The sequence below is a fragment of the Nycticebus coucang genome, chromosome 4 (assembly GCF_027406575.1).
Source record: "Nycticebus coucang isolate mNycCou1 chromosome 4, mNycCou1.pri, whole genome shotgun sequence".
Taxonomy (NCBI): domain Eukaryota; kingdom Metazoa; phylum Chordata; class Mammalia; order Primates; family Lorisidae; genus Nycticebus; species Nycticebus coucang.
Genome location: NC_069783.1, coordinates 49532458 through 49559477, shown reverse-complemented (window position 1 = coordinate 49559477; position 27020 = coordinate 49532458). Strand labels below are relative to the sequence as shown.

Genomic DNA, 27020 nt, shown 5'->3' with positions numbered 1-27020 from the left:
GCTGTTCTAGAAAAATACTAGTTTGTTCTGACAAAAGTTAAATTGCCTCAAATTCAGATCTATACAAATTTTCTTACATCTTGCTTAAAAACAAACAACAACAACAAAAATAGGAATACTAAAAACATCTCACCTAAAAAGGACAAAATAAGAAAATATGTGAAATACTTTATATTTCATACAGTGTTAGTCATTAAGGAATAGCGTGACAACATTGTAAACTTGACTGTTCAGTTTTCTATATTCCTCTTGGTAAAAATCTTCGTAAGGAAAAAGGAATTAACAATGACTATCATCTGCATTCTTCCAAGAACTGGGCTGGATATATTAGATCATTTGCCGAAGGACAATGTAGCTATGTTGTTAAAATCACAGTCTCAAATTTGTATCCTTTCTCACACTGCTACTTACTATGTATGTGACTTTGACTATCTTGGCTAATCTCTCCATTTCAATTTTCTCATTGGTAAAATGAGTGAAATCCTAGAATCTACCTCTTAGAGTTACTGTGAGGATTTAGTAAATGAAGCACTTAGAGCCCTGTTTGGCCTGGAATAGGCACACAATTAACATTCAACACTGGCATTATCCTCACCAAATCTTGTAAAGTAAGGGGCCTTCATCTCCAGTTTACTGATGAAGCTCAGAGGATTAAAGCAATTCATGTAGAAGCAGAACTCACACGTCAACATAAATGAAAAACTTTTGCCACGAAATTATGTTGTGACATTTTCCCCATTCTACCCACATGCTGATTATTTTCCCTCTTCATATTTATTGAAATAAAGAGATCTTGTGGCTGTAGACATTCCTTAGACTAAAAACAATAGGTATTTTAAATCTGAACAGGTGATTGCTCCAACACATGATCTAGTCCCCCAATTTATATAGTTGATATGTGAGTATTGGTGGGGATTGCGTATATGTGATCTATTTATTTTAAAACTTATGCATGAAGCATAAGCATACTATTAATGCATTTCTTTGAATCAGGATAGAAAAAATACCTCCCAAGGGAAATGATGGCCCAGGAGAAACACTGGATAGCCCAGCTAAAGATAAAATAAAAATTCACAAAGGGAAAATGAAATATACTAGGCCATTGTTCAGGTAATAAACACTAACAGTAAATAATGGGTTTTCACAAATTCTGGTAAAAGGCAAGTATTTGACTTTTAAGAGTGTCTCAAAAATGTCTTCTGCCATAATGTTCACTGATGAACCCACACACAAAATCTTAAGAGCACCATGGAACCTATTCAGAGTTAATTCTTGAAAATTGGCTGTCTAATCCACATTGGCAATAAGCTTTAGCTCTATACTAAACATATCCAGGTTTATCTTTTGTGCTATGTATTCTAGAACTTATTGGTAAATAGTAGGAAAAATGGAAAAGCTCTTTAGCTCTATACTAAACATATCCAGGTTTATCTTTTGTGCTATGTATTCTAGAACTTATTGGTAAATAGTAGGAAAAATGGAAAAGACCCTGAATTAAGTAGACTATTTTTTGCTCCAAGCTCACTATGACTGTATAAGTTATTGGATAAGTTATTTTTCTGAGTCTTTGTTTTACATTACTTAAAACTTGATTTCTGCTTAAACAACCATATTAACCATTATTGTTTTATTATAAAGCAATCCTATGGAGTAAGCTAGAAATCCCTAGTACCTGTATTTTATAGTCAAAAAATTTGAGTTTCAGTGTCATGGTTTCCATGGGGTGAAAGAGAGCAGAAAGTGGACTTGGCATAACTAATCAAAACAGCCAATATTTAGTTAATACATAATTCTAAATATTTTATGTTCATTTATTCATTTTATCTCCACAACATAAAACACATGAAGTGGTAACTATTTTATCCCTTTTATAGATGAGGTGATTGAGGCATAAGATTAAATACCTTGCTAATGTCATAGCTACTAAAAGTCAGAGGTGAAGTTCAAACTCAGTCTATCTGCCACACAGTCAACCACTTGACCACACTGTGTTTCTAAGGAGAAGAAAAATATTAAAACCTGTGATACCTGTCTGTAGGTGCTTTAGACTTTTTACAAAAGTAGTGAAAGTATAAACAGGCTTATTATAGGAATGAGTTATGGTTTTATGGAAGAAAAGAAACACTGCATTTGAATGGACATATGTACATTATTTCAATGCTCCTGAATTTGTCTAGTTCTTAACATTCTCGCTTTACATTGCCTGCAGGCCGAAAATAGTCTTATATAGCATTTAGGGCTGAGACTATTCGTTTTGTGGTATTGAAATAAAAATATCTGCTCTTCCTTTGTGCTCTGCAACTAAGCCAGACTCAGAATATAACAGGCAAAGGAAGTTAAATGTGTATTGGATTCAAACCACAGACTCCAGGACATTTCCCCACCTCATCTGCAAGCTCCCTTGGAGTTAACTCCTTTCTTACCACACCCTGAAAAGCCTACTGGACATGCCCAATTACAAGGTTAGAGCCTTGCACGGAGTTCCACTTTCTCCAGGTTTTACCAGCTGCAAAAGGAAGGCGGAGACTGAGGGGAGCGTTAAACAGGTAGAGAACTTGCTTCAGCTGGGATGCTCATGGTCCAGACAGAGCGAGGAAAGCTGAAGGATGAGGCGAGACCGCGGCGGAAAGCCCCGTCAGACACCCTTGATCCCAGTCTCTGGTCTCCAAGTGGGAGTGCCAGCCTGGTGGGTCCCGCTTACACCTCTCTGTCACAGTCTAGACAGATCTTGAAGGTTTGGGGCGATTGCTCAGGGCAAAGTAAGGGGCGGGGCAGGGACGTTGGATCTTGGGCACTGGCAGTGTCCCCGCATTCCTCCAAGAGCTGCAGCTTTTCAAGGGTTCCCAGCAGGAGACCGAGGTGGACAAGTCAAGCCAGAGCTCATCACGAGCCCTGCGCATCCGACTCGTGGGTCCCTTCTACTGGACTGCGGGGCCCTTTCCTGGCACAGGCTCAGGTATCCCCGCCCAAACACTACAAAACCCCGGAGAAGTGGAATCTCCACACAGCTTTCCGTGGGGCTAGCAGGGGCCTGGGCATGCTCAGTAGGCTACGTGGGCTCGGTCTCTCTCTCTCTCCCTGTCTCTCCCTCTCTTTTCCCTCTCTCTCCTTTCTGATGGGGGAGGGAGGGTGGTGACAACTTCGAAGCGCTTGCGGCAGGTCCCCGCCCCACCGGGCTCCCCTTGCACAGACAGCGAGCACAGGTAGAAGCACCTCACTTCTCAGCGTCCAGCCCTGGAGGGGCTGCGCACCCCGGCCGAGCCCGCCCAGTCCTCAGTCACGGGCCGGGCCGGCCGTTCTCCATGGTACTGCGGAGAGCTCAGCTCCGCCCTTCTCTTTCAGAAGGACAGCACCCGGCGTCACGTAACCCAGCCTTCTCCGGCTCCACCGCCGCCTCTTCCTTCCCAGCTCTTTCCCTCTCCTCCTCCTCCTCCTCCTCCCGCTGCTGCGGCTCCCCTCCGTTGCCTGTTCTCCCCTCCCGCACTCCTGGAGATAGACGCTCAAGCCTGACGCCTCTGAAAAGGCAGCCGCAGTCGCCTTATCCATAGACCTCAGGAAATTCGCTTTGACTGATGCATGCTTCAGGCTCTGGCTCGAGCTGAGGGGAATAACCACGCAGGTAAAGCAGCTCAATTTGGGTTGGGGGGAGGGGATGAGGCGAGGCAAGCTGGAGACGGATATCTTTCCCCATTGTAACTGAGCCAGGATATGCCACAAATACACTGGGAAGAATGGGTGGTGGGAGGGTGGAGGAGTGTAGATCTTGGTTGCCTTGCAGGAAGCCTTTTAAATAGATGGCGAGAAGATGAGATGGTGGGACTGGGGTAGTAACTTGAAGGCTGAATGCAGTGATTTATTAGCAAAAGAAAGAAAATTGACAGGCGGGTTAGAAATCAAAGGAATAAAAGATATCTATATGTGTACATTTCTTTCCCTTCTTCATCAGCCCACACTGTCCCTATCCTTAATTTTTGCAGTAAACTCCACCGTCCAAGAAACTGCACTGGTAATAGAGATGGAGCTTAGAGACTGGGCGGGAAAGCCAGGGAGAATTTTGGGTGTGCATTTGTATGGAAGGACTTTGGAAAAGCCAGGAGCAAAAAAGATAGGCACTTCTAAAAATGTTCCCACATATTTCAGGTTCTTTATGAGGATATATATTGAAGACTGCATGGAAAGATAGGTGTGTATGTGTGTGTGCGCGTCTGTGTATGAGAGAGAGAAAGGCAGAGATACCATAAACGTGGTAAAATATTTGACTGCAGCTGATGATCGTACTGTATTGATCCTTCCAGTGACTTGGGAATGAATTTGATTCTGAAAATGCAAGAAAAGATTAATGAGGCTGTTAGTCTGCTTTTGAATTAGAGCGCTTCTTCTTTTGGCTGCAGTAAGATTGTTTTTCAGATCCCTTTATTTCATCCTCTGATTTGTGAACTCGCCAGGTCTTTCAGGCACCTAGAGAGAATCCTCTTTCTCCGTATAAATACAGATAGTCTCACACACAATGAGCTTCCTCTAAGAACTGGGAGAACCAGTTAACCTCCCCTTTGGTAAGAATATACATATATGTATGTGTATATGTATCTATACATAGCTACACAACCTTTAGTTTTTTTCCTCTTTTCTCCTCTATTCCTTAAAAAATTGTCAAGGTGTGCACTAGTGCAGGAGAGCAAGGGAGGGGGAGGGGAAGGTGATGTGATCTTTGTAATCTTAATTTATAAGAAATTGGCTCCAACAGAGTCATACACACAAGCAAAAAGGTTTTTTAACATACAAGCTTGAGAATGGGTTCAAAGCATTACCCTTGATTGTGATAATCAGATTATTTTTCAAATGACTGAAAATTTAGCAGATTCCTGTGTCCACTTAAAAATGAAACTATATTGAATAATGTGCTATTTTAGATGGTTTTTAAGAGCACCTTTCTTTGGGTTTGGCACAGGAGTAGATATGACTGGTGATGGTGAGTGTAATGTATCAGCCATAATAAATAAGCAACTGAGATTTTTTATTTCCTTTTGCTAGTGGGCAGTATGAGCACACGCATGGGGCGTGTGTGCTGAGAGAGGGACCAGTCATCAATTTCATCAGGGAGGAACTTGAAGTGGGATCCCCTAGCTTGGTGGCTCTCAGCTGACACCTGTAGGGATTGCTCTGTACTGAAGAGAAATGCTCTCGGCTCTCCCCACAGAGGAGCGGCAGCACAATGCGGGTGCCATAAATTACCGCAAGTTTCAGCTTTGGGGAGGGGGTGTTGATTGAATAGTGAGCTTTTATGTCCAGGCAATAAATCTGGGCCATATGTGTACTGGTGTGGGTGTGGGGGTGGGGGAGTAGTGTCAGGTGCTGAGGAAAATACATGTGCTTCCTTCACATGACCAGATGATACATTTGTGATTCTTTTTCAAACTATAAGAGTAATTTTATTTGGGGGGTGGGGGGATGACTGAGAAAAAATCCCAGAATATGTGATTTCTGTACCTTTTCAAGAAGCTGTCAGATTAGACTTGAATAAAGAGAAGTGATTTAATAGTATAGAGAGTAATTCAAAGGTATGGTTTTCAATTCTAGTATCCTGGAGCCACAGGAGCTGAGGTGACATAGATACCACTGCTGTTCTGACCACACAGATCCTAGGGGCTGACAGATGAGGACTTGAGGAGTTAGATTACTACATTGTTAGGCAAAATATTAAATATTTTACTCATCTGTAGAGGAGGTAATAGTATGGCAATTGAAACATAAATACTGCCAAAAATACCTAACTGGTTTCAATGAGATGTTTTCTTTTATAAATGGTTATTCCTTTAACAAAAAGGAAGACTACACTTGTATAAAATTTTAAAAGAGAATACCAAGAAACCATCAATATTCCTTTTCTCTCTGAGGAAAAAAAAATGGTAGGAAGCTGTACAAATTTAAGCTGGCAGCTTCTTACTGACAGTTTGATCTACTTTGCCTGTTTTACAATCTGCTATTAACTGACATCTGAATAAGCAATATTTTTACTTTCCATATAACCAGCACACCATATAAGCAGAAATCCTTAAAAGGGCATTTTTTTCTCCCCTCATACATTTCAAAAATAAAACTATCTTGGAAATAGAAAAAGATAACCATGATAAAAATCTCTATTTAAAGCTTGGAGTTACCTATTAACAGTTATAAGCCACAAGGGTGTAATGTCTGATTGTAAGAGTGTGATATTAATTATTAGGAAATTTTAGTCTTACTTGTAGGTCAACACACACACACACACAAAGCTTCATCAGGTAAGATTAACTCTTTGTCTTAGTAATAGCACCAGTTCTATACTTCTTTCTGAGCTGAAAAAGTGACTTATATATGATATTATAATTGACTTTAAGCCTTAATTTTAATTCTCTGCAGATTTCTGGGTCCTTATGAAAAAACAAAATAAAACCAAAATGCATCACCAATACACAACCAATTGATGTGCTGGCCTCTTAGCTTGGTCTTCAGAGGTGGAGAGGAAGGAAGAAGAGCTGTTGTGATTTCCACGTCTAACAGCTTCTGCCTATCTCACAACTTCTGGGTTTGAGTCCTACTGCTGGGGAGGTTAAAAAGAGAAGTAAAATCCACCCTGTAAGGCCACGCACAAGGAACTGAGCTTTTGCTGCAGTGGTGCTGAAGTACATGGCATGATGGAAGAAGCAAGCCTTTGAAGCTGTTCTGAGGTTACTAAGTGGTGCCCCGAAGAGGGGAGACTCCTCCCTGCATTCTGGTTTGGGACACTACATCTGCAGGAGAAGCATTCGAGGCATCCACAAGCATCCCAGGATACCGGTCTTTTGTACTTCCCTGAGAAAAGTGTTTGCTTCTTGCTGAGTCTAACTGCTTCACCTTGGCCTGGTAATGCTGGTGGTACTCGGCAGGTAATGGTCTTTGAGCAGTGAAGTATCTGCTGACACCACACATGCCCTTAAACTAGTTCATCAGACTCCAATGGATCAGTGATACCCCTTGATCTTCTGTTGACACCTTTTCCAGCACGTTTCCTCCAAACTGTATCCACCCTTTGGTCTGGAAGTTGTGTGGCTGCCCTGTACCACCGGGGTCTACGTTTTCCAGTTGGAAGGGGACTACAGGGAGAGAGAGAGGGGTTGTTGGAAGAAGAAGAAGAAAAAAAGAACTAGATAAAGGAGGGCTCCTCCCTCCCGTCCTGCCCGTCCCTTTCCCCTCCTTCCTTTGGGGACCCTTATTTCTCCATCACGGTGTCCAGGACCATTTTGACCCTGTCGACCCCGGCACCCCCCCGCCGCACCCCAGCCCCGAGCATGGGGACGGCGCTGCTGCAGCGCGGGGGCTGCTGTCTGCTGTGCCTCTCGCTGCTGCTCCTGGGCTGCTGGGCCGAGCTGGGCAGCGGGCTGGAGTTCCCGGGCGCCGAGGGCCAGTGGACGCGCTTCCCCAAGTGGAACGCCTGCTGCGAGAGCGAGATGAGCTTCCAGCTGAAGACGCGCAGCGCCCGCGGCCTCGTGCTCTACTTCGACGACGAGGGCTTCTGCGACTTCCTGGAGCTGATCCTGACGCGCGGCGGCCGCCTGCAGCTCAGCTTCTCCATCTTCTGCGCTGAGCCCGCCACGCTGCTGGCCGACACGCCGGTCAACGACGGCGCCTGGCACAGCGTGCGCATCCGCCGCCAGTTCCGCAACACCACGCTCTTCATCGACCAGGTGGAGGCCAAGTGGGTGGAGGTCAAGTCCAAGCGCAGGGACATGACGGTGTTCAGCAGCCTGTTCGTCGGGGGGCTGCCCCCCGAACTGCGAGCCGCCGCGCTGAAGCTCACGCTGGCCTCGGTGCGGGAGCGCGAGCCCTTCAAAGGGTGGATTCGGGACGTGAGGGTCAACTCCTCCCAGGCGCTGCCGGTGGACAGCGGCGAGGTGAAGCTGGACGACGAGCCGCCCAGCAGCGGCGGGGGCAGCCCATGCGAGGCGGGCGAGGAGGGCGAGGGCGGCGTGTGCCTCAACGGGGGCGTGTGCTCCGTGGTGGACGACCAGGCCGTGTGCGACTGCTCGAGGACCGGCTTCCGCGGCAAGGACTGCAGCCAAGGTAGGCCGGACGCCTGAGCCGGGGCCTGGGCCTGGGCGGGGCGGGGTGGGCAGGCTGGGCAGCAGGTGGGCAGAGCAGGTGCATGGGGTCTTCCTTCTCCCGTCAGCGTGTGAGGTGAAGCGAGGTGAAGGTCTGGCAGCCTCTCTAAGGACTTCCCCCAGCTCCAACCTGGAATCCTCTCGGTGATTGAGCACCTACACCCAGGTCCAGTCTCCTCCTGGAGCCCTTTCTGCCAACCCCATTTCCTGGGCCTCGCCTGGTCCCTCAGGTTCTTTGGCACGTTGGTCCCTGTGTATTGAAGGGACCATGGCCCACATATAGGAGCACAATGTTTCCCTCTGCCACCTCTAGCTTGATAAAAACACAGACTTTGTCCATAAGATGCAGACCAGCATTTAGATTCTAGAAGCTTGGGCATGTGTTGGATGAAGAATGAAGCGCAGGAGAGGTTCACCAAGCCCATGGTTGAGAACACCCACGTGGTTATGGTTACTCATGGTAAAGACAAGAGAGACGGGTTCACAGACACTGCTGTGTCTTTTGCAAATAGAGCGGTAAAGACCTGCTTTTGGTTGCACAAAGCTGGAGGAGACGTGAAGCTTTTCTTTGATTAACAGGGGGAGTTTTTTTCTGGGGGGTGGGGATTAATATTGGTTTCCATGGCTATGTCCAAGTCCAACATCTGTCAAATTTAAGTAAAATTTAGGGGTTTCTGTGCTTTCTTGAAGTGTGAGAGAGGTCAGCTCATGTTTAAAAGTGTTCAGAGATTCAGTAGCATATTTCTCAATTAACAAATGCCTGAGACAGGGAAATACAGTGGTAGAGAAATAGAGATGTTGCTGGATTGGGAAGCTTTGGTAGGCTCATAAACAGGGATTGCAGGTGATTTCAAAGGATATTCGACTAATGTCATTAATCTGAGGAGTGGAGACCAAGTTGTAATTTCTGTGGTTCTTGGGGGATTGAAACGGTAGAGCGTTAAACAACAAAACCATGCCTGAGTTGTATTGCTTCCCCTTTACACATAAATCCAGATTTCAGTGTGTTTCTCGGATGTTGTTTCGTGACAGACCAAGGCAAATACTGTTGTATGAATTCAGAAAAATCTATGAACAGAAAATGAGTGAATGAGTGATGAAACAGATGTATCAGTGAAAGAAAGATGTTAGGGTTTGAGGTAGATAGCAAGGCAATCAACACATAGACACATGGTGTGTTTATGGCAGAAGTGGGTTTTAAAAAGGTGAATTAAGTCTAATTTTGAAAAGCTGTATGTGTGACTGTTACTGTATGTCTCTCTCGCTCTCTCTCTTTTTTTTTTTTTTTGCTGACACTGCTAAGGGGAACTAGCCTTTGTAAATCTTATTAGACCTGGCAGTTCTCTCTTACTTGACTTTAAGAGAAATGAAGACTTGATAAAATTTGTAATTGTTTTAACAGCAAAGGGAGTTAGTTAGGAAGAAAGCTGGTCTTTAGGGGAGTTCTGCAGCTTTCATGGACTAGCGGGGTTAAAAAAAAAAAAGAAAAAGAAAAGGTCTATTTTATTCCCACTCTGTCTTCATGTGAGTTTTGTTTTTTATTATATTTTGGCTTAAGTAATTATTGAAGACTGTGTATTCCATGGTCAAAACCATACTTCAGCTTTTGCAGTCATTTCCACAGATGTAAAATCAGGCATTATAGTTATGTTTTAAATCTAACCTAATTGTAAATTATGATTAAGGTAGCTAGACATGATGATTTCTAAATTATAATTTGAAATTGCATACCTTTGCACTGATTAATAAAAATAAATTTAAAAATGAACATTATTTTATGGTAAAATTGCTTTAAGTCTCTTAATGCCACTTTAACAGATAGAGAAGGCAATTTACTGAAGGACACATGAAATGTAACTTCCTTTCTTAAATTAGGAAACAAATATGACACAATGACAGCTTGTACTCCGTGGGAGGGTGTTTAAAATGAAAATTTTTATTTTCCTATGCATTTTTAATGTAGAGATCCAGAGATCATGAATAAGCAGGAACAATTAAGGTGGAGAAAGAATGGAAAAAGTAATACATTAAAGGGAAACAGAATTAGATGTCTCTGAAATGCATTTTATTTTGGCAAATGGATAGATCTTTCTATATGATAAAGAACTTGGAGTTACCAAAGTACGTAATTGAATAGTGTAGTGCTTGATGCATAAGATAATTCAACTCAGAAAAGCAGATTCATCAGGATTGTTCTGGAGCACTGATTCATTTGGAAAAATTGAGCTGAAAATGGAGTGTAAAGATCACCACTAGTCGTGGAAGGAAAACAAAAGGCTGGATTCTTTTGAGTATCACATAAATAGGAGATGGAGTGATAAGGCAGAGTTGGTCTTCCTATAAAGATTGGCTCCATCTTGCTTATTTTCTCTGTTTCATGTGTATAAAATGACTATTGAATAATTAATTGAGAATGGATGCCTCTCCCAACACCGATCATGTATTGATGACTAGGGATAGATGATTTCTATTCACATGAAGTATATACAAAGCCTTGCTCTTATAGAGCCAATATTTACACTGATTGCTACATTTTTATTAAAACTAATTTTAAAACAAATGAATTCTTATTCATTAGAGAAAATTTAGGGGAAAAGAAAACAAGCAGATATTAAACACAAATTCAGATTATCTCTGGTCCCAACTGCCATTCCTTTTTAAGTTCTAGTATTATTTTAGTTGCTTTCATATTTAAAATACGACAAAAACTACTGAAAAGACAATAAGACTTCAATAAGAATATAAGAATATTCTCTGTCTTCTAGCCCCCTCTGCCCTCGGACAAGAGTGCCTTGAAACAACTTAAGCACCTGTGAATTTCTAGAATATTTGAATTGAATGAAGCCAGTTTCATCTTGGATTTATTTTTATTCAAGCCTAGCAAGTTTTATTTATTGATGGATGCATTTATTTGTTTGTTTGTTCATGTATTGAGGAGAGAGTGCCCAGGAAAGCTTATGTGTCATGATCAGGGTTGTGGCAGAGCCAGGAGAAGAGCATAAACACTGTTATTCCCAAACCTGTGTCATCGTGTCTGCTGAACAGGATTTCTAGTTCATTAGGGTTTTTTTTATTTTTATTTTTATTTTATTTTAGGTTTAGGTGTTATTCAAAAGAAAAAAATAGCTAGCTAGATAGATAGACTTAAATAATGACTGAGGGAACAGAATTAATTTATTCATCTTTGACCCTGGGAGTCAGCTTTAGAACCCAACTTACCAAACATGTCATATTTCCTGAATGATGGCTGTTTATTAGGTACATAGCTTTTTCATATTTATCTCATCTAAGTACTCCTGGAAAATTATTATTGAATATGCTTCTGCTTAAGGGTACTAAGAGTTTCCTAACAACATAAAGGAATTACTGAATTCCATAGCTACTAGCTTAAAAACAAGAATAAAAAGGATGATCAGTGAGAAATTGAGTTATATTTCTTATGATTTCCAGATCCAGTCTCATGCATTTTATGTCATCTATGCTAAAATTTCATATTAGACTGTGTCATGTTTATGCACTTTCTCTGTTTAAATAACTATAAACACATGACTTATGCTGACAAATGGTTTTATATTATGGAAATCATAAAGTGATAGATATGACTTAATAAAGCCCCTGCTGTCTGTGACTTTACTCATGTGACCAGATGGACAATCCTGTTTACTCATTCATTCAGTTACTAATGTCTTTATTCAAGAAATATTAAGTCTTGGTATATGCTAGTATACTAGGCCTATGCAATAAAATGGTTAGTAAACTCAGAAATAGTTTCTACCTTCATAGACTTCATATTCTAGTGAGGAGCCACATTAACTTAAAAAAATGGAAATTTGAAATGGCAGTATATATTTTGAAGGATGGGTACATGGTACCATGAAAACTGAAAATATTGTGAGCTGACCTAATAAAAGAAGGTTTTCCTGAAGAGTGATTATTAGAATCTGGAAGACCAGAAGAAGGTAGTAACATAAATAGAGGAGTGTTAGCCAGGGAAAGGCACCAGTACAGCAGTCCGGTGCAGGAGATGGCTGAGCGCTGAATGTATTCATGCTATGGAGGTCTCACTCCATACTCAGGACAGGAGTGGGTCTTGGCCATGGAGGACCTTCTGCATCATGTCAAGGATTTTAATCTGTATTGTAAAAGCGATGGAAGAGCAATGGAGAAAATACAGTGTGGATGGTGGGAAGGAAGATGGCATTATCAAATTTATATTTCAAAAGTCACTCTGGCTACAGTGTGAGAACAGATTGAAAAGGAGCCAGAGCAAAAGGGAAAACATTTTTTTCTGTTTGTCAGTCAACAACATTTGTTAAGCACCCACTGTAAGCTGTAGACCAAACTAGGGGAAAAACAGTATTCTTTCTCAAAGAATCTTCATGGGTTTGGTTACGTATAGAAATCTAAGGCCATTTATTGTTTAGAACACATTAAAAGTAAAAGGCATTATCTGAGCCCTTTATATGGTTGTCATTCTGTTTCCCTCAGGTATACTGTTGAATCTATGGGCATTTAGAACCTCCTGGCATTGTGACAATGTTATCTCATATTGGTTTTTTTGATTCAACATTTTAACCACTACAGTAAAGAAAAATATTACGTAGGGACTTAAAATCTTTGCACATTTTTAAATGTAAGTAGTTATTGAATAAGTAGATACTGCACAAAAATGATACAGAGTTTTGTTTGAAGTCTGCAATAGTAGGAAAAGATTTTCATCTGTGTTGAAAAAACTTTGTTTATGACAAGAAAACCCATCAATGGTTTTGATCTAGATGACATGTCTGGGAGGTTCCTAAAGTATGATAGTTAAATGTATCTGTTTATTGAAAATCTTGGCTTATCTGTAAAATAATAATAAAAGCTGAGTTCCCATTCTAGAATACTGCTTTAGGTATAAGGTGTTGTTTTAAGATTTGTTTTTCTGTTCTGAAATGCATTTGTAGAGTAAAGGTTAAATTATACTGACTCTTGAGCCACACTGCCTGGATTCAAGTACTACTCTCAAACTTTCTATTCCTCAATTTTGTTATTTGCTAAATCAAAATAAGAATGATACTTAATACCTAGGGCTCTTAAGAAAATTAAGCAGATAACTTCAGGTAAAGTTCTTAAAACTGCAGATACTAAACTTTCTGTAAGTGGCTACCACTATTATCACTGGTACCATTTTCTTTAGGGGTACTTTCAAGCAAAATTCAAATGTGGACCTTTTCTTTATTTCTTATCTAAAAGAAATTTTAATGTAATAATGATCCTTGCTCATCAGCAAAAAACCAAAACAAAGTAATAGTGATCTTTTACCAGCCTAAAAGTTTCAACTTATAAAGAAAATGAACCTCTTTCTATTTTATGCAACTTGTTTTAATGTTACCCGTGTCTAACTGTAATTCAAAATATTTTAAAATGAGAATTTCATGCTTTAGTAAGCATTTAACACACAGGCATTTGTAGAAATTGTCTTTCACTCTCCTAATACCTATATTTCATCCTAATCCTGTACTGAAGCAGTGACGTTTTACTATATGTATTAATCATTTACCTAAAATACTATTTATCTTTGAAGTTTATACTGTTATTTATCTATCAAATGGGAATGTTTTTAATAGTTTTAGTATAAAAGTGGGTCTGTCTGACTTATTTGTCTCTGAGGCTCACCTGTCAGTTAAAGTTATTTGCATGTATGCTGCAAACAAGCTTGGTAATATATTTGAACTTTAAAAACTTCAAGCAGGCTATTTTTATAGTTATCATAAGTAGATAATATTTTTGCAGCATAAAATTGCATATATTTCATTGAAATCACATTCTAATTTTGGATATCATTAAATTAAATGAGATAATTAAACTAATTATTAAAAATAAAATTATCCGGATTGACAAAAAGAAAGGAGTAGAACTATGTGATATTTCTGTTATTCTTAGCTGCCATGTGAGAATTAGGACTCTGAGTCACAGTAGTTCCTGAAAACAATCATTGACCATGTTCTATACCCATTTCTCCTTGAGTATTTGTTAACTATACTGGTTACAGAGTTAACTCCTATTGAAAGTCAGATCTTACCATAAATACCATGTTTTGCTGTGTTATGGAATTAACAAACCTACTCTGAGAAGTTGCTGTGCAAATTGTGTTTTCAAAAAGTGTGCAGACATATTTGATTTAATTCTGGATAAATCATTTTTAACATTTTAATAGTTTCTATCTTATTAGAAATAGTATTTAAAACTCATCCTTTTTTCTTGTGTACTTCTCTATAATTTTATAGCTTTCTGTTACTTGTAAGTGCAAGAATAGGTAAATTTACATGATCTTTGCATAATGGTTTTAAATGGTCCAATAGGTTTAAAAATTTTTTTTTTGGTCATTTGCTTTATAACTTTTCAAAAATCCCATGATTTTGCCTTTCTCTCTTGAGCCTGATTCCATGTAATTCTACCTGAATATGGGATGTATCCAGGCACCCTCAGATTCCTTTCCTGTCGTAAGATTATTTATATCTTTTGTGTAAACAGAACATGGTTTGGGATCCGAAGAACTAAATTCCAGATATGGCTTTGGCTCTAAATTAATATTGAAAGTACAGTGAAACCATTTATGTTCTGTGTTTCAATTTCCAAAATCAGAAATTGGGAAACCACCTAATCAGACTGGGATCAATAATGTGTGTGTTCAGTGAACTCCTGTCAGCTTCCCTTACACAGTTCTTGTGAGTATGTAAGTTTGAAATAGATACAAGTCTATGTTGATGGAGACTAGAATAGAGATTACCTTTTAGGGGTGCTGACTAGAAGAGTACAAAACAGTGTCTTTGGGCATGATCTGAATGGTGCTTATTTGAGTATATATATTTGTAAAGATTTATGCAACTATACATTTAAGATTTTTATACTTTACTATATCTAAGCTCGACCTCAACTTTTAAAAACATCCTTCCTCCAAATTGAAAATCGGAGTGTTGCTTAATGAATACCAATGCACAGTATTATACATGTATTATATTCTCATAAAATAATTTATAAAGGAAATCCATGTGGAAAAAATGGGGCAAAAGCATCAAGTATTTATTATAGATCCAAAGGCCATTCAGGAGAACAAGTATATTTACATATAAAAAAATTAAGAGTAAGTGGAGGAAGTACTTTGTTTTAAATATCTTATACAACATTTGAACTTGAATCATTTCCCATTCTCTTGTTCTCTATAATGTTTAGGAAAAAAAATAGGTTCTTATTTTACATTTGCACCAATTCAGCAAAAATCCTACTAACGCCTTCAGGCAATGGAAGTGTTCCAATTAGGACAGTTAAACTTCTGGAATTGTTTAGTAATTGAATGATGAATATTTTGTTAAAGCTCAGTAAATACTTAATAAGTAACTGAATATTAGGAAAAGCATTATTAGTTAGTTCAAACATAACTTATTCAAGTGCTCTCTAAAATCTACATATGTGTGAGTTATGTATGTGTGTGTGTGTACACACACACACAAATATTATTCCCCCAAATATTATTCTATCTAATCATTTCAAAAAATGCATTATGGTATCCTTTTTTTTGTTTTTTGCAGTTTTTGGCTGCAGTTGGGTTTGAACCTGCCACCTCCAGTATATGGGGCCAGTGACCGACTCCTTTGAGCCACAGGCTCTGCCTGCGTTATGGTATCCTTTAATGATACCATAAGTGCCTCTGGAATTTGAGTACAATTTGAAGTCATTCTACTTAGGATCACAGTGATTATTTTATTTTTTTTAGAGACAGAGTCTCACTCTGTCGCCCTTGTTAGAGTGCCGTGGCCTCACACAGCTCACAGCAACCTCCAGGTCTTGGGCTTAGGCGATTCTCTCGCCTCAGCCTCCCGAGTAGCTAGGACTACAGGCGCCCACCACAACGCCTGGCTATTTTTTTGTTGCAGTTTGGCCAGGGCTGGGTTCGAACCCGCCATCCTTGGTGTATGGGGCTGGCACCATATTCACTGAGCCACAGGCGCTGCCCTTACAGTGATTATTTTAATTACTATTTAGTGTTCATTGAGTGAAAGGCATTGCACAGTGTGCTTTGTCCATGTTACTTTATTTCCATAGCAGTCCTACTGGATAAGTTTTATAAAATTCCCATTTTACTGATGAGAAAATTGTGGGGGTAGAAAAGCACTTACTGAAAGTCCAGTATCTATGAGTGGCAGTGCTGGAATTTGAGCCCAGGTATTCACAATACCTCAGCAAGCAGCTCTGTGCATTACATGACATAACTTATGGTATAAGTAACATTTCACCTATCAAATGGATGCTGGGAATTTGTTCACTTGTCAACTTGGTGCTAATTTAAATGGCTGACTTACAAGAAAGCTTTCAAATTTGAGGGTTATGACAGACTCTTGAGTTTACTGCCACTTCTTAATGTCGTGATAATGAAGAAAATGAAATAGGTTGTTAGAATTCATCACTCTTTGTTTCCATAACACTTATTTCCTTTGTTGACCTTTTTTCATGCTTTAGTGTATTGATTCTATTGTGTTGTAAAGCCCCATAGATTGCATCTAAAGACCATCACAACTAACTTTGGGCTTTTTAGAGAAAAGAACTTATTTTTTACAAAACAAGCAACCCAAAATTTCCATCCATTTTAGAGCTTGAAAGATAAAATTACTGAAATTATTAAAGTCGATAGTGATTCAGCACAAATAGAAAGGCCTAGCCCAGTCACATAAACAGACACTTATTTAGTGAGAGTTGCTGAGTCAGAACTTGGTTCTGCTGAAGATACAGATGATGGTACAGTGGGCACTTAATTGAAATTTCATAATGAGAAGAGAGTGCCTCTTTTAGGGTAAGTGAGTTTGGCTTCCCAACGCATTGCCTAAAGTTGAAGTTAAAAGTGGTTCTTAGAGTTAGATATAGTCTCTATGCTATTTCTGGTATATCTGAGAAACTATTATTGGAAAGAAGTGGGAGGAAAATAAGTCTGACCTGGCAAGCCAAAGTGCTGACCTGGACTCTTATCTAGTTACTTGTGCTCAAAACTATCTGGACTGTAATTAGAAATACATGGTCACCACATTGCCAGAACAAGTGCTACTTCACACAGCACTTTCTTAGATTGGTTCCCAGGAGGGATCTGGTGGGCCAGAAGTTAGAAGAGGGGCTGCCAAGATGAACAGGTGCTTCACTAGCATTCTCACTTCAGAAGGGGCTTTTCTGAGTTTAATTATAGATGTAAGGAATCTGTGTGGATGCTAATCCGTGATGAATGAGGCACCGATCAGAGTTTAGGAGGTACTGCTGACAGTGACCTGACGGTACCTGGCCCTGTATGTGGAAATAACCAAGCTTACGTGTTACCTCATTCAGACATTGCTACACTCAGCAGAATAAATACCCCAGTCCAACAGAGGCAAGGAAATTAAAGGCTCATGTTTTTCTTCTAAGTAATAATGCCCTTCTATAATTAAGTGTGCCTGGACTCTCCTTAGGGAAATAGCTGGCATGGCAGCATCTAACAATAGTTACTGTATGGAAGATACTACTTGGTAGCTTAAGTTCTTTATGTTCAGCGCAAAATTGATTCCCCCATCCTGCAAACAGTGTAATTATTTATTTAAAATTGTGAGGCTCAAATATTTAAATGTTTAATTTATTGAATTGAAAACATAAAAATAGGAAGTTATATACTGTATTTTGCTGCCCCAATGAACAATTAAATGTGTAATCTTTGCTTAAATTTGAGCCAACTTTCTATCAAGTAAAGTAATGAGGTATTTTTAAACAATAAGCTATTTACTTTTGCTATATGAATATGTATGTATATATACACTAATTTTTTAAAACCTTGAAAATAATCTTAAAATCTTCATAAATATATGTAGATGTAAAATGCCATTAAAATGTCATGTATTTATGATTTAAAATAGCATACATAAAATACATATTTTTTTCCTACACAAGGCCCTAGAAAACTGAAAAGTCTTTCTTTATAAGTAAGGAAAAGTCTATATAAGTGAATAATGCTTTGTGAGCAGGCATGGTATTGGAGATTTAGGGTTTTCATATTATTCATTAATGTCATCCCAGCTTGCATAAAATACCAACTGCATTCTGTCTTTCTCTAAGATTATGTTGACAGTTACGGATAGTTACCAAGAGTAATTCACTCTAATGGAACTTCATTATGATAGAACTTGTCTAGGTTGGCTATTCAAGGGATGGACTGTCACAAACTTGTCAACATACAGAGGTGGTCAACATAAGGAACTAGGTCTTCTGCACGGATGGATACATGTGGTGCATGTTCGGTTTATAAAAATTGGGCCCACTTAAGGAGGTGGTTAGTGTAGGGAGACGGTCAACTGTAGAGACTCCACTGCATTGTATTGGCATGAGCCACATAAACAGATGAAAAGCGGTGAACTAATATTAGTACTAACATCTTAAAAATGTTCATACATAAAAATACTAGAGGGCTAAACTTATTTACTAAGTTCCCAACGACTTCAAAATAAGCAACAATCACCACAAGAATGTTTTTAAACAGCTTTAAAAATAATCTCAGAAACCTCTTGTGTAAGAATAGTGAAGGAATCTATATAAACACTTTTGCTTTTAATATCTAAGTTTTAAAACATATTCCATCGCTCAATTTCTATCATTATGTTGTCTTTTTAAAAGTATAGACTGTTGACTTTTTTTCTCTTTCTCTGTTCTTTTCAATCCTCATCTTAGTTAGAATGGTAGAATTAACATGTTTTTCTCTTATCACATTTTATATTTTTGATTTCAGATAGCATTTGAAGACTTTTTTCACTTGAAGTTTATCCAGTGTTTATTTATTGATTTCCTTCACAAAAGTCCAAGTAGAAGTAGATCTTCAGGAATTAGAAAATTTCTTCATGGGGAAGTGGCACTCCTCTGTGACTGTTACCGAGACCTGTACACTTCCCAGAGGTTGTTGATAATAAAGAGGAATGATTTTCCTTCGGTCACATCCTGGATATTATTCATCCTGAATGCAGTCCTTATTTGGTTGATACAGGAACTGTTGCATTTCATCCTAAACAGAGGGGATAAAGATTTGGACTGGGGACAAATGCTCATCATGGAGTGTCTTCTGCCTATAGAAGAGGATGGAAGGTGCTTAGGGCTCAGGGAAGCTGATAAGCCTGGGATGTGTGGTAAGATAGCACAGGAGATAGAGAACAGAGAGCAGCAGTAGATGGGGAAGAGCAAGAAGATCGCGAGAGTATTAGAGAAAAAGGTAAACGGAAAGACAGAGGGACAGAGAGAGATTGAGAGAATGGAGAGCTAATAGAATCTGAAACAACTAAGACATAGAGAACCAGTAAGTTAAAGTAAAATATTAAAAATTCACACATCTGGTTAGTGGAAGACAGGACTAAAACAAGCATTTCTAGACTATTAGCCCTAGGCTTGAGCTGAAGAGGAAAACGGGAAGAAAAAGACAAAAATAAACGCAGTTAAGCCACAAAGTATGGTCACCTTATATCTCTCATGCTAGTTTCCGGCAGTATATCGTGGGAATTTTTCATGTTGACTAACGACATCAACAATAATAGCAAAAATCTTAAATAGTTCTCACAGCTTATCGGGCACCATTTTAACCATTTTAACCTCTTCACGCCTATTAATTTATCTGATCCACTCCACAACCCTATAAAGTAAGTGCTGTTTTCCCCATTTTATAGGTGAGATAATTGAGGACTAGGGACAGTTTTATAATTTCCCAAGTTTTCACACTCAGAATTTGTGAAGCTGGCATTTGAAGCAAGGCTCCTCACTCCTGAGGCCGTATCCTTAGCTTGTAATTTGTTCTTTTTATTAATAAAGTAATACCTGAGTGTATAAGCTCCACATGCGTTCACCTAGAGGACTCCCCCCTGTGTTTCACAGGCATATGTGATTTCACATTTTTCTCTCCTTTTTAGAATTCCATTTAACTGTTCAATAACTTTTCCTGGGGAAGAATTTGTTTCTTAAATTTAATGAAACTCCTTTCCCTGAGGACATAAATTAATTTCTTCTTATGTCCTCAGTGGACACAAAATCCACGTCGTTACTATCCCCTTACGTTGTCTTCATCTGCCAAAGAAAGTGTGCTGTCTTCACTGAGGTGAAAATGTTCCAGGGCCCCCTTCTTTGAGACCGGTCTGACATTTCAGCCTCTTTCCTCTAGTAGCCCTCTGCCCCACTGCTCTTACCTACCTGACTTTCCTGGCTGCTGCCCTCCCAGGGGCTCCTTCCCGGAGGCCCCCCCGAGCCCCCTGGCCTGTGGACCCAGCAGCAGTCATTGCTGCTCTCACCGATTCCCTCCCTTTCTTTCTTGCTTTTGTCCAACTTGTTAATTTCTCATTCTGCTTTGGAAATTGCATGTACAGGGGCTTCATAAAATTCTTGGTCGGTTGTTATTGTTAGCTGGTGGCTTAGGAAATGTCTCTCAGTAGTGTCTGCAGATCAGCAGTCCAAAATTGAGGAAAGGGAAAAGTCTTGATAGCACTGCATTTGTAAGCAGGAAAAGTAGGCCAGAAAAATACGAGCTGACAACAAGAAAAAAGAACCTGGACTAAGGAAATCTGGCAGTGGTAGTGTGGTCCCCAGAGGGCTATACGATGGAAATGGATTTGAACACCAGCGTGTTGGTTTAGTTCCTAAGGAAAGAGAACACAGCTTTGGCTTGTAATCTAGGATAAATGGGAGAACAGCCCAGCAGAAGTGGTGGGTGAATCTCTATTCCCAGATATCCTTAACAATAGCTTGGATAGACAACTGCCAGTTTTAAATTGCCCAGGGTTTCACTTTTTCTGGTCAGGTGGATGGTTTAAATGATACTTGAATATATATTTTCAGTTTGATAGAAATGTGAATAATTGTACTTTTTTTTTAAACCTTTAACATGCAAATCTTCCAAGTCCTGAGTTGGAAAGGGCCCAAAACAAACATCCTCTCTTCCCCCCAAAAACCTACCCTCCGCCAAAAAAGGAAGGGGCGGGAGAAACTATTTCAAGAGTGTCTGAAATTATCATTCGGAGATTCATTTGCATGAAATATGGCACCAACTGTTACAGAGTGCTCGGTCCATGAATTACTTCCCCAACTGCCATAACTTGCTGTAGCTGCACATTGGCGTCCCTGGAATACACTCTGGGCAGGCACAACACCCACACGCTTGTGTTTGCCCTGAGCCAGCTGCCCTTGTCCTCTTTAAACAGTGGATTGTCCCAGTTTCATGTTTCCGTGAACACGGTGGAGCTAGAGTTACAGCTGCCGCCTGCGTCTCAGACTCACCTTGCACACTGCCTCTTGTTCACTTTGTCACCTCCAGTGTATCCTCCCAAGACTAAATGCCCCCCCACCAGGGGTGCTGCTCCCACCTTGCTGATTAACTGCAGCTCATGCACGTAGCGTCCCTCATGTCTCAGCCCTTTACATCTGCTGCCATTGCTCCTCTGTGAAGTGCAGCTTTGGGTAAGAAAGAGTTTGGCACTGTTAGGTATAGTTCCTGGAAAAGAATGAGATGACATGGCCAAAAAATAGTTTTGAGCTAAAAAGACAAAGACAAAGAAAACAAAAAAGTAACAAAGTTCTCATAGAACCAGAAAAATTTATTTCTGGGTGCTCAGCCATGTTCTTGGTTTCCCAGCAAAACCAGTTACATAAACCAGAAATTGAGTCGAACCTTTGACCCTTCTGGGTTATTTTTCTTCATTTGTAATTTCTAAACCGCTCATTAAAAAGCTGTGGCCAAGGGGGAGAGATGTTAGCTCTTAGTCAGTGTTCACCTCTGTGGTCCCAGCACTTGAAGACTAAAAGTTTAGCAGCATAAATAAATGGCTTGAAACCTAAATACAAGTCTTAAAAACGTCAAGCATCACAAGAATGAATTAAAGTCACTCTTGATCACAGTCTATGAAGATCTAAATTAGGGAGGATATGTGTGCTGTTCGTGATGTTATTAATGATATCCTTAGTCATAGCAAAAATGGGCAGGTTTACTTTTTGAAAAATACAAGTACAGTGGTATAACCACGAAGAGTGAGAAAAATACGGACCTTTTAAAAATTAGTGGATTGTATAGCCGGGTGTTGTGGCGGGCGCCTGTGGTCCCAGCTGCTTGGGAGGCTGAGGCAGGAGAATCAAGTAAGCCCAAGAGTTAGAGATTGCTGTGAGCCGTGTGATGCCACGGCACTCTACCCGAGGGCAGTACAGTGAGACTCTGTCTCTAAAAAAAAAAAATAAATAAATAAAATAAAAATTAGTGGATTGTATTATACTCTCAAGTCACCGGTAGCTGTGGTCTCTAAATACTTTCTGAATCTCAGGCATTACTCTTCATCTCCCCCCACCCCAGCACCATTTCTCTCTATCGCTAGAGTGAAAAGTCATTTTTCTCATTTGCTAGTATCTTGTTTGGCTAAAAGATAAAGTGCATATTCTTAAGAGTGGCAGGCAAGCACTTGTATAGATTGTTTCCTTATCTACACGGTCTACAGTCTCATTCTCTTCTCCCAGCAGAAACTTTGGATCTGAGCTAATTATTGTGTATAATATGAATGATTACTGCATTTACTCATCTCGGAGCCCTTCCTGGTGCTGTTCTCTCTGGGTCTAATGCCTTTTGTCCAGTCTCTACTGAATGAAATTTCACTCCTCACTGAAGAGCTGTCTACCAATCTGGTCTTCTCCGTGAGATCCTCTCTGATACACTCTTCCTGCTCAACCCTGGCTCTCCTGTGGAGCCAGTGCTGGCTGCGTGTAGACCCTTGTTGATCTTATACTTAATTATTTATGATCCCACCTTATTTCTTCACTTGATTCTAAGTCCTCAGGGGAACACCTGTAAGAGGTAATAGAGTCTGGCCCATGGTAGAAGCTCAACAAATATCAGTAAATCTAATTAACTTCAAAATATTCAAAAGAGAATATTTTGGCCAAACGAAACAAATAAGCAGTCTCTAGAAGAGAAATAAAAATAGCCCATAAATGTGTAAAAAGAAGCTTGACCTCAGTCATAAGTAAAGTAATCAACTAAACAAGGTATATGCATATTATTTCTTACCTAGTTGGTTGCAAACATTAGAAATTGCCATCATATCCAGTGTTGACAGAGATGTGGTTATACAAGCACCGTTCTGCTCTTACACATCTTTGGTTGGAGTAAATTAGTACAATGTTTCTGAGGACAATTTAACAATTTAACAGAACCATGAAAATTCTAAGCGGGTATATCCTGTAACAGAACAATTACACTTCTAGGAACTATTTTTTACAGAAACATCAGAATAAGTTTCATAAATATATTAGCACTGATGTATTGTTCGTAATAGTGAAAACAAGTAAATGGAATCAGTCCAAATAACTGGCTAAATAAATCATGGTAAATCCAAATACCATGCCTCACAACATGACATGAATTAGGTAGAGCTGTGTAAACTGGTTTGAAAATACATTAAAAACATCGAGTGAATATAAATTAAAAAATAGGATTATTTGTAAACTTATGTAAAAAAAGGTAAATGAAATGAAAATACCAGGTGTTTTACTGTTTTTTTTTTTTGCAGTTTTTGGCCAGGGCTAGGTTTGAACCTGCCACCTCCGGCATATGGGGCCGGCGCCCTATGCAGATTCTTGAGAGAGAAAAGTCTTTATGAGTGCAAGTGCAAATTAACAAAGGAAGTTGATGACACTCCATATTAAGGGATTTTTCTATCAGATATTTGAAGTTTGGAGCCAATAGTCAATTTTAGAAGATGAGACCAATTATATGACTTTCCAAGGATTTATATTATCTTCCTAGATAGGACATTCTACTTTTATAATAACAAAATGTTCATTTTGTCAGAACAGAAGATGGTGATAACCGGGCAAGATACATTCTGAAAGAATATTATAAAAGAGAGAATTGTAGAATTTAAATTCTATATAATTTTAAGGGTTCTTTTTTAACATGGGCACCTTTAGCAGATTGAAGGATAATTCTCCTGGTGCATACTGAAAGGATCCTAACAAGATGCAGAGTCTGAGTGATTTGTGTTAATGTTCCATTTACAATCTCTCTGGTGTCCCCTATCTCTGTTCCCAAATCAGGGCAATTGCAGAACAGGCCAGCGCTGTGTGGGCTGTATTATCATTCCTGTAGCGCCTCCTTTCCTTGATGAAACTCCCAGAAACATCTAAGAAGTTCCAATTGACTGACAACTTGCCTGCTTTACTTCATACACATGTATGTTATCAATAATTACTTAGTTGACTCTTTAATTTGTCTATATTTGTGCAAGCATAATGGAACCTGACAATGCAGTTTTTCTATTGAAAGTTGCAAATGGATGACTAAGCTGAGCAATTCGCCCTCTTTCCATTCCTTTTGTACTGATATCTTATGCTATACCAGGATGCCTACTCTTTGAAAATAGCTCATCTATATTCATTCATCGATGCGTATAAATTGATTTGCATGCTCATTTTGCAGTAGCTAAATATGCATTTATTGCATACATTTTTTCATATCTAGTCCAGAATGGTTCTTTTACCTCTTCCTCAAAAATTTAGCTGGTGTGAGCCAACTGCATGGAAAATCCAGGTGGCTGCACAACTGGATTTCTACAGAAAAGGCTAAAAGCCTGATTTTTTAAGTAATATTATAAAACATGAAGCTGTGGCACTGGAGATATGTTTGCGAATATACTGGACTTAATAATTTTCAGGTGAATATAGATATTCAGAATGTCAGTGGCAATACAGAGTCATTAACACGTATCATGGGGTACATACAACTCAGATTTAGGAGGTAAAGGAGGCTTCCTCCAGGAGAGACAGCTAAGGTGAGACTTCAGTGTGAACAGGAGTTTGCTAAGGGAATGGAGGGAGAACCAGGAAGAGCCTGCCAAAAGAGATGGTCTCATTCAAGGAACTGAAACGTACTTCAGAATTTGTAGTACATCGAAGAAAGATGATGAAGTGTGGTTAAATACAGGCTGGAAACTAAGCTTTATGAGCCTTTAAGCTATGTTAAGGGGGCATGGAGTTTATTTTTTTGAGTGTGTGGTAGAATTAGAAGAATAGGAAGTAATATAAGATTATATTATAAGACTACAGTGACTATAGTGGTACATTTTGGATGGAAAGGTAAATAGCTATACCCCTGAATGAGACAAAGGACAGAGATTCTCGTAAGACAGGTCAATGAGGGGCAATAGATTTATTCAGGTTTTGGAGATTGTATGCTTTCTGCCTACCTAAAAACCAAACAAAAAGTGTGGATTTGGTCTTTGGAAGTAAGGGTAGGCATAGAACTGAGTAATTAAGCTAAGAGTAGACTAATGGTCAAGTTGGAACAGAGATGATGAGGAGCAAACCAAGGAGGATTAACAGGAGAACCCAGAGGAAGATGTAAGTTAATAGATCTAGTTAACAGATAATTACTAAAAGGAAACTAAGAGTAACAGAAATGAAAATAACTAATAAATGTTTGGCTAATTTTGGCACACAGCTAGATAAAGACAGACATGCATAATCTAGTGACTTTCTAAAATATTCTGTTTTGTGGTGCAAGAATTTATTTATTAAGTTTCACGTAGTTTGAAATCAATATCTGTCAGACTTTTCTTTCTCCTGTCTTCTATTTCTGTACTTACCAAACATTTCTTTCTAATCCAAGCCTCTAGTGATCTTGGCACAACAAGATCTCTAGATGAGAAGAGAAGAGATTCTCCTGATAATTGGCATTCCCTTTGTCTCAAAATAATATATTTGCATCAGAAAAAAAATCAAACATTCTCAAATTCCATTTTACTAAATATTTATAAAAGCATGTACTTTGAAGTTACTTAATTTTCTGGAATGTTCTTAAGTGTTAAATTATGCATATTTTGCTATATAATGAAACATCAACTAGGTTGATGACTTGTTCAAACAAAACACTGTCAAAAGGAGCAGAGAAGGGAGGAAAGAATAACCAAAGACAGAAGTGACCTGTGCTGGAAGTGCCAAGGTTTTATTTAGTAGCTGCTAGGTCTCCTGCAGACTCCGCATATTTTGTTTTCTCAGTCAGAATCTGTTTATTCATGTTACTCTTTGTCACCTCACTAAAGGGTTGTTCATGACAGGTGTGTGGGCAGCAGATTGCCTAATGTCTGCCCAACATGGGAAGGTCGGCCAGGCCCTGAGCTCGGGCCTCCTTGCTCCTACTCCAGAAACATGGGTGAATGGCTGAGTTTCTTTAAAGTTTTATAAAACCCAAGACGTGAGAATCCATCCAGGATAAAGGGCGAAGGCATTCTGGGAGGAAAGGGATTACTAAAATTGGTTTTCAGCAGGTCTGGGAAAAAAGAGCTTTAATGTACTAAAAAGATGACAGCTGAAATGGTAAGCAGAAAAGAATAAATAACAGCCACTGCATCTTTATTTCAGAAGCTGAAACTTCAGAGAAATGATGATTCATTTCTATAACTCACTTCTTATTTAATGAGCTTAAAATGTAGTTACTCAACCTTGCTTCCCTCCCTCCCTCCCTCCATATACCTCCATTCTACATCCCTCCCTCTGGTAGAGGGAGATGTGAAACAGTTGTACGTACATATTGGTCCTATTGTCATTCGTACCAGGAAGCTCAGAGACAAATAAGCTACTTTTTTTGTTGTTTATGATAAAAGGGCCAACTTTCTGGATAGATATGCGTGCACATATATATCAAAATACTATCTCACAAATAAGCTGTGCAATACATCTAAGTTATCTTTGGTGTAGTCTTTTTTTTTTTTTAATTAGAATTTTTCCCTGTCTTTTTTTTAGATGTTGCATCTTTTATTTAAAAAGTTATGAACATTTTATTTACCCATGTAACCTTGTCTCCCCTGCCAGGTAATTTTCCCAGTCATCCAAGAGAATTTTTCCCTGTTT

At 39.3% G+C, this 27020-nt stretch overlaps 1 protein-coding gene across 19 annotated transcripts in view; it reads left to right on the top strand.

Annotated features, from left to right (window-relative positions):
• Window positions 1-3129: 3129 nt before the first annotated feature.
• NRXN1 (neurexin 1) overlaps window positions 3130-27020 on the top strand; it is a 1108798-nt gene continuing 1084907 nt past the window's right edge. For 18 of the 19 annotated variants that reach the window (XM_053587975.1, XM_053587974.1, XM_053587972.1 and 15 more), the window contains exons 1-2: window positions 3181-3619; window positions 6397-8076. In XM_053587975.1, the coding sequence (XP_053443950.1) occupies window positions 7305-8076 (772 nt within the window). In that variant the 5' untranslated portion in view covers window positions 3181-3619; window positions 6397-7304. Of the gene's footprint in view, window positions 3620-6396; window positions 8077-27020 lie in introns of all 19 variants that reach the window. The other variant, XM_053587958.1, reaches the window with a different exon arrangement.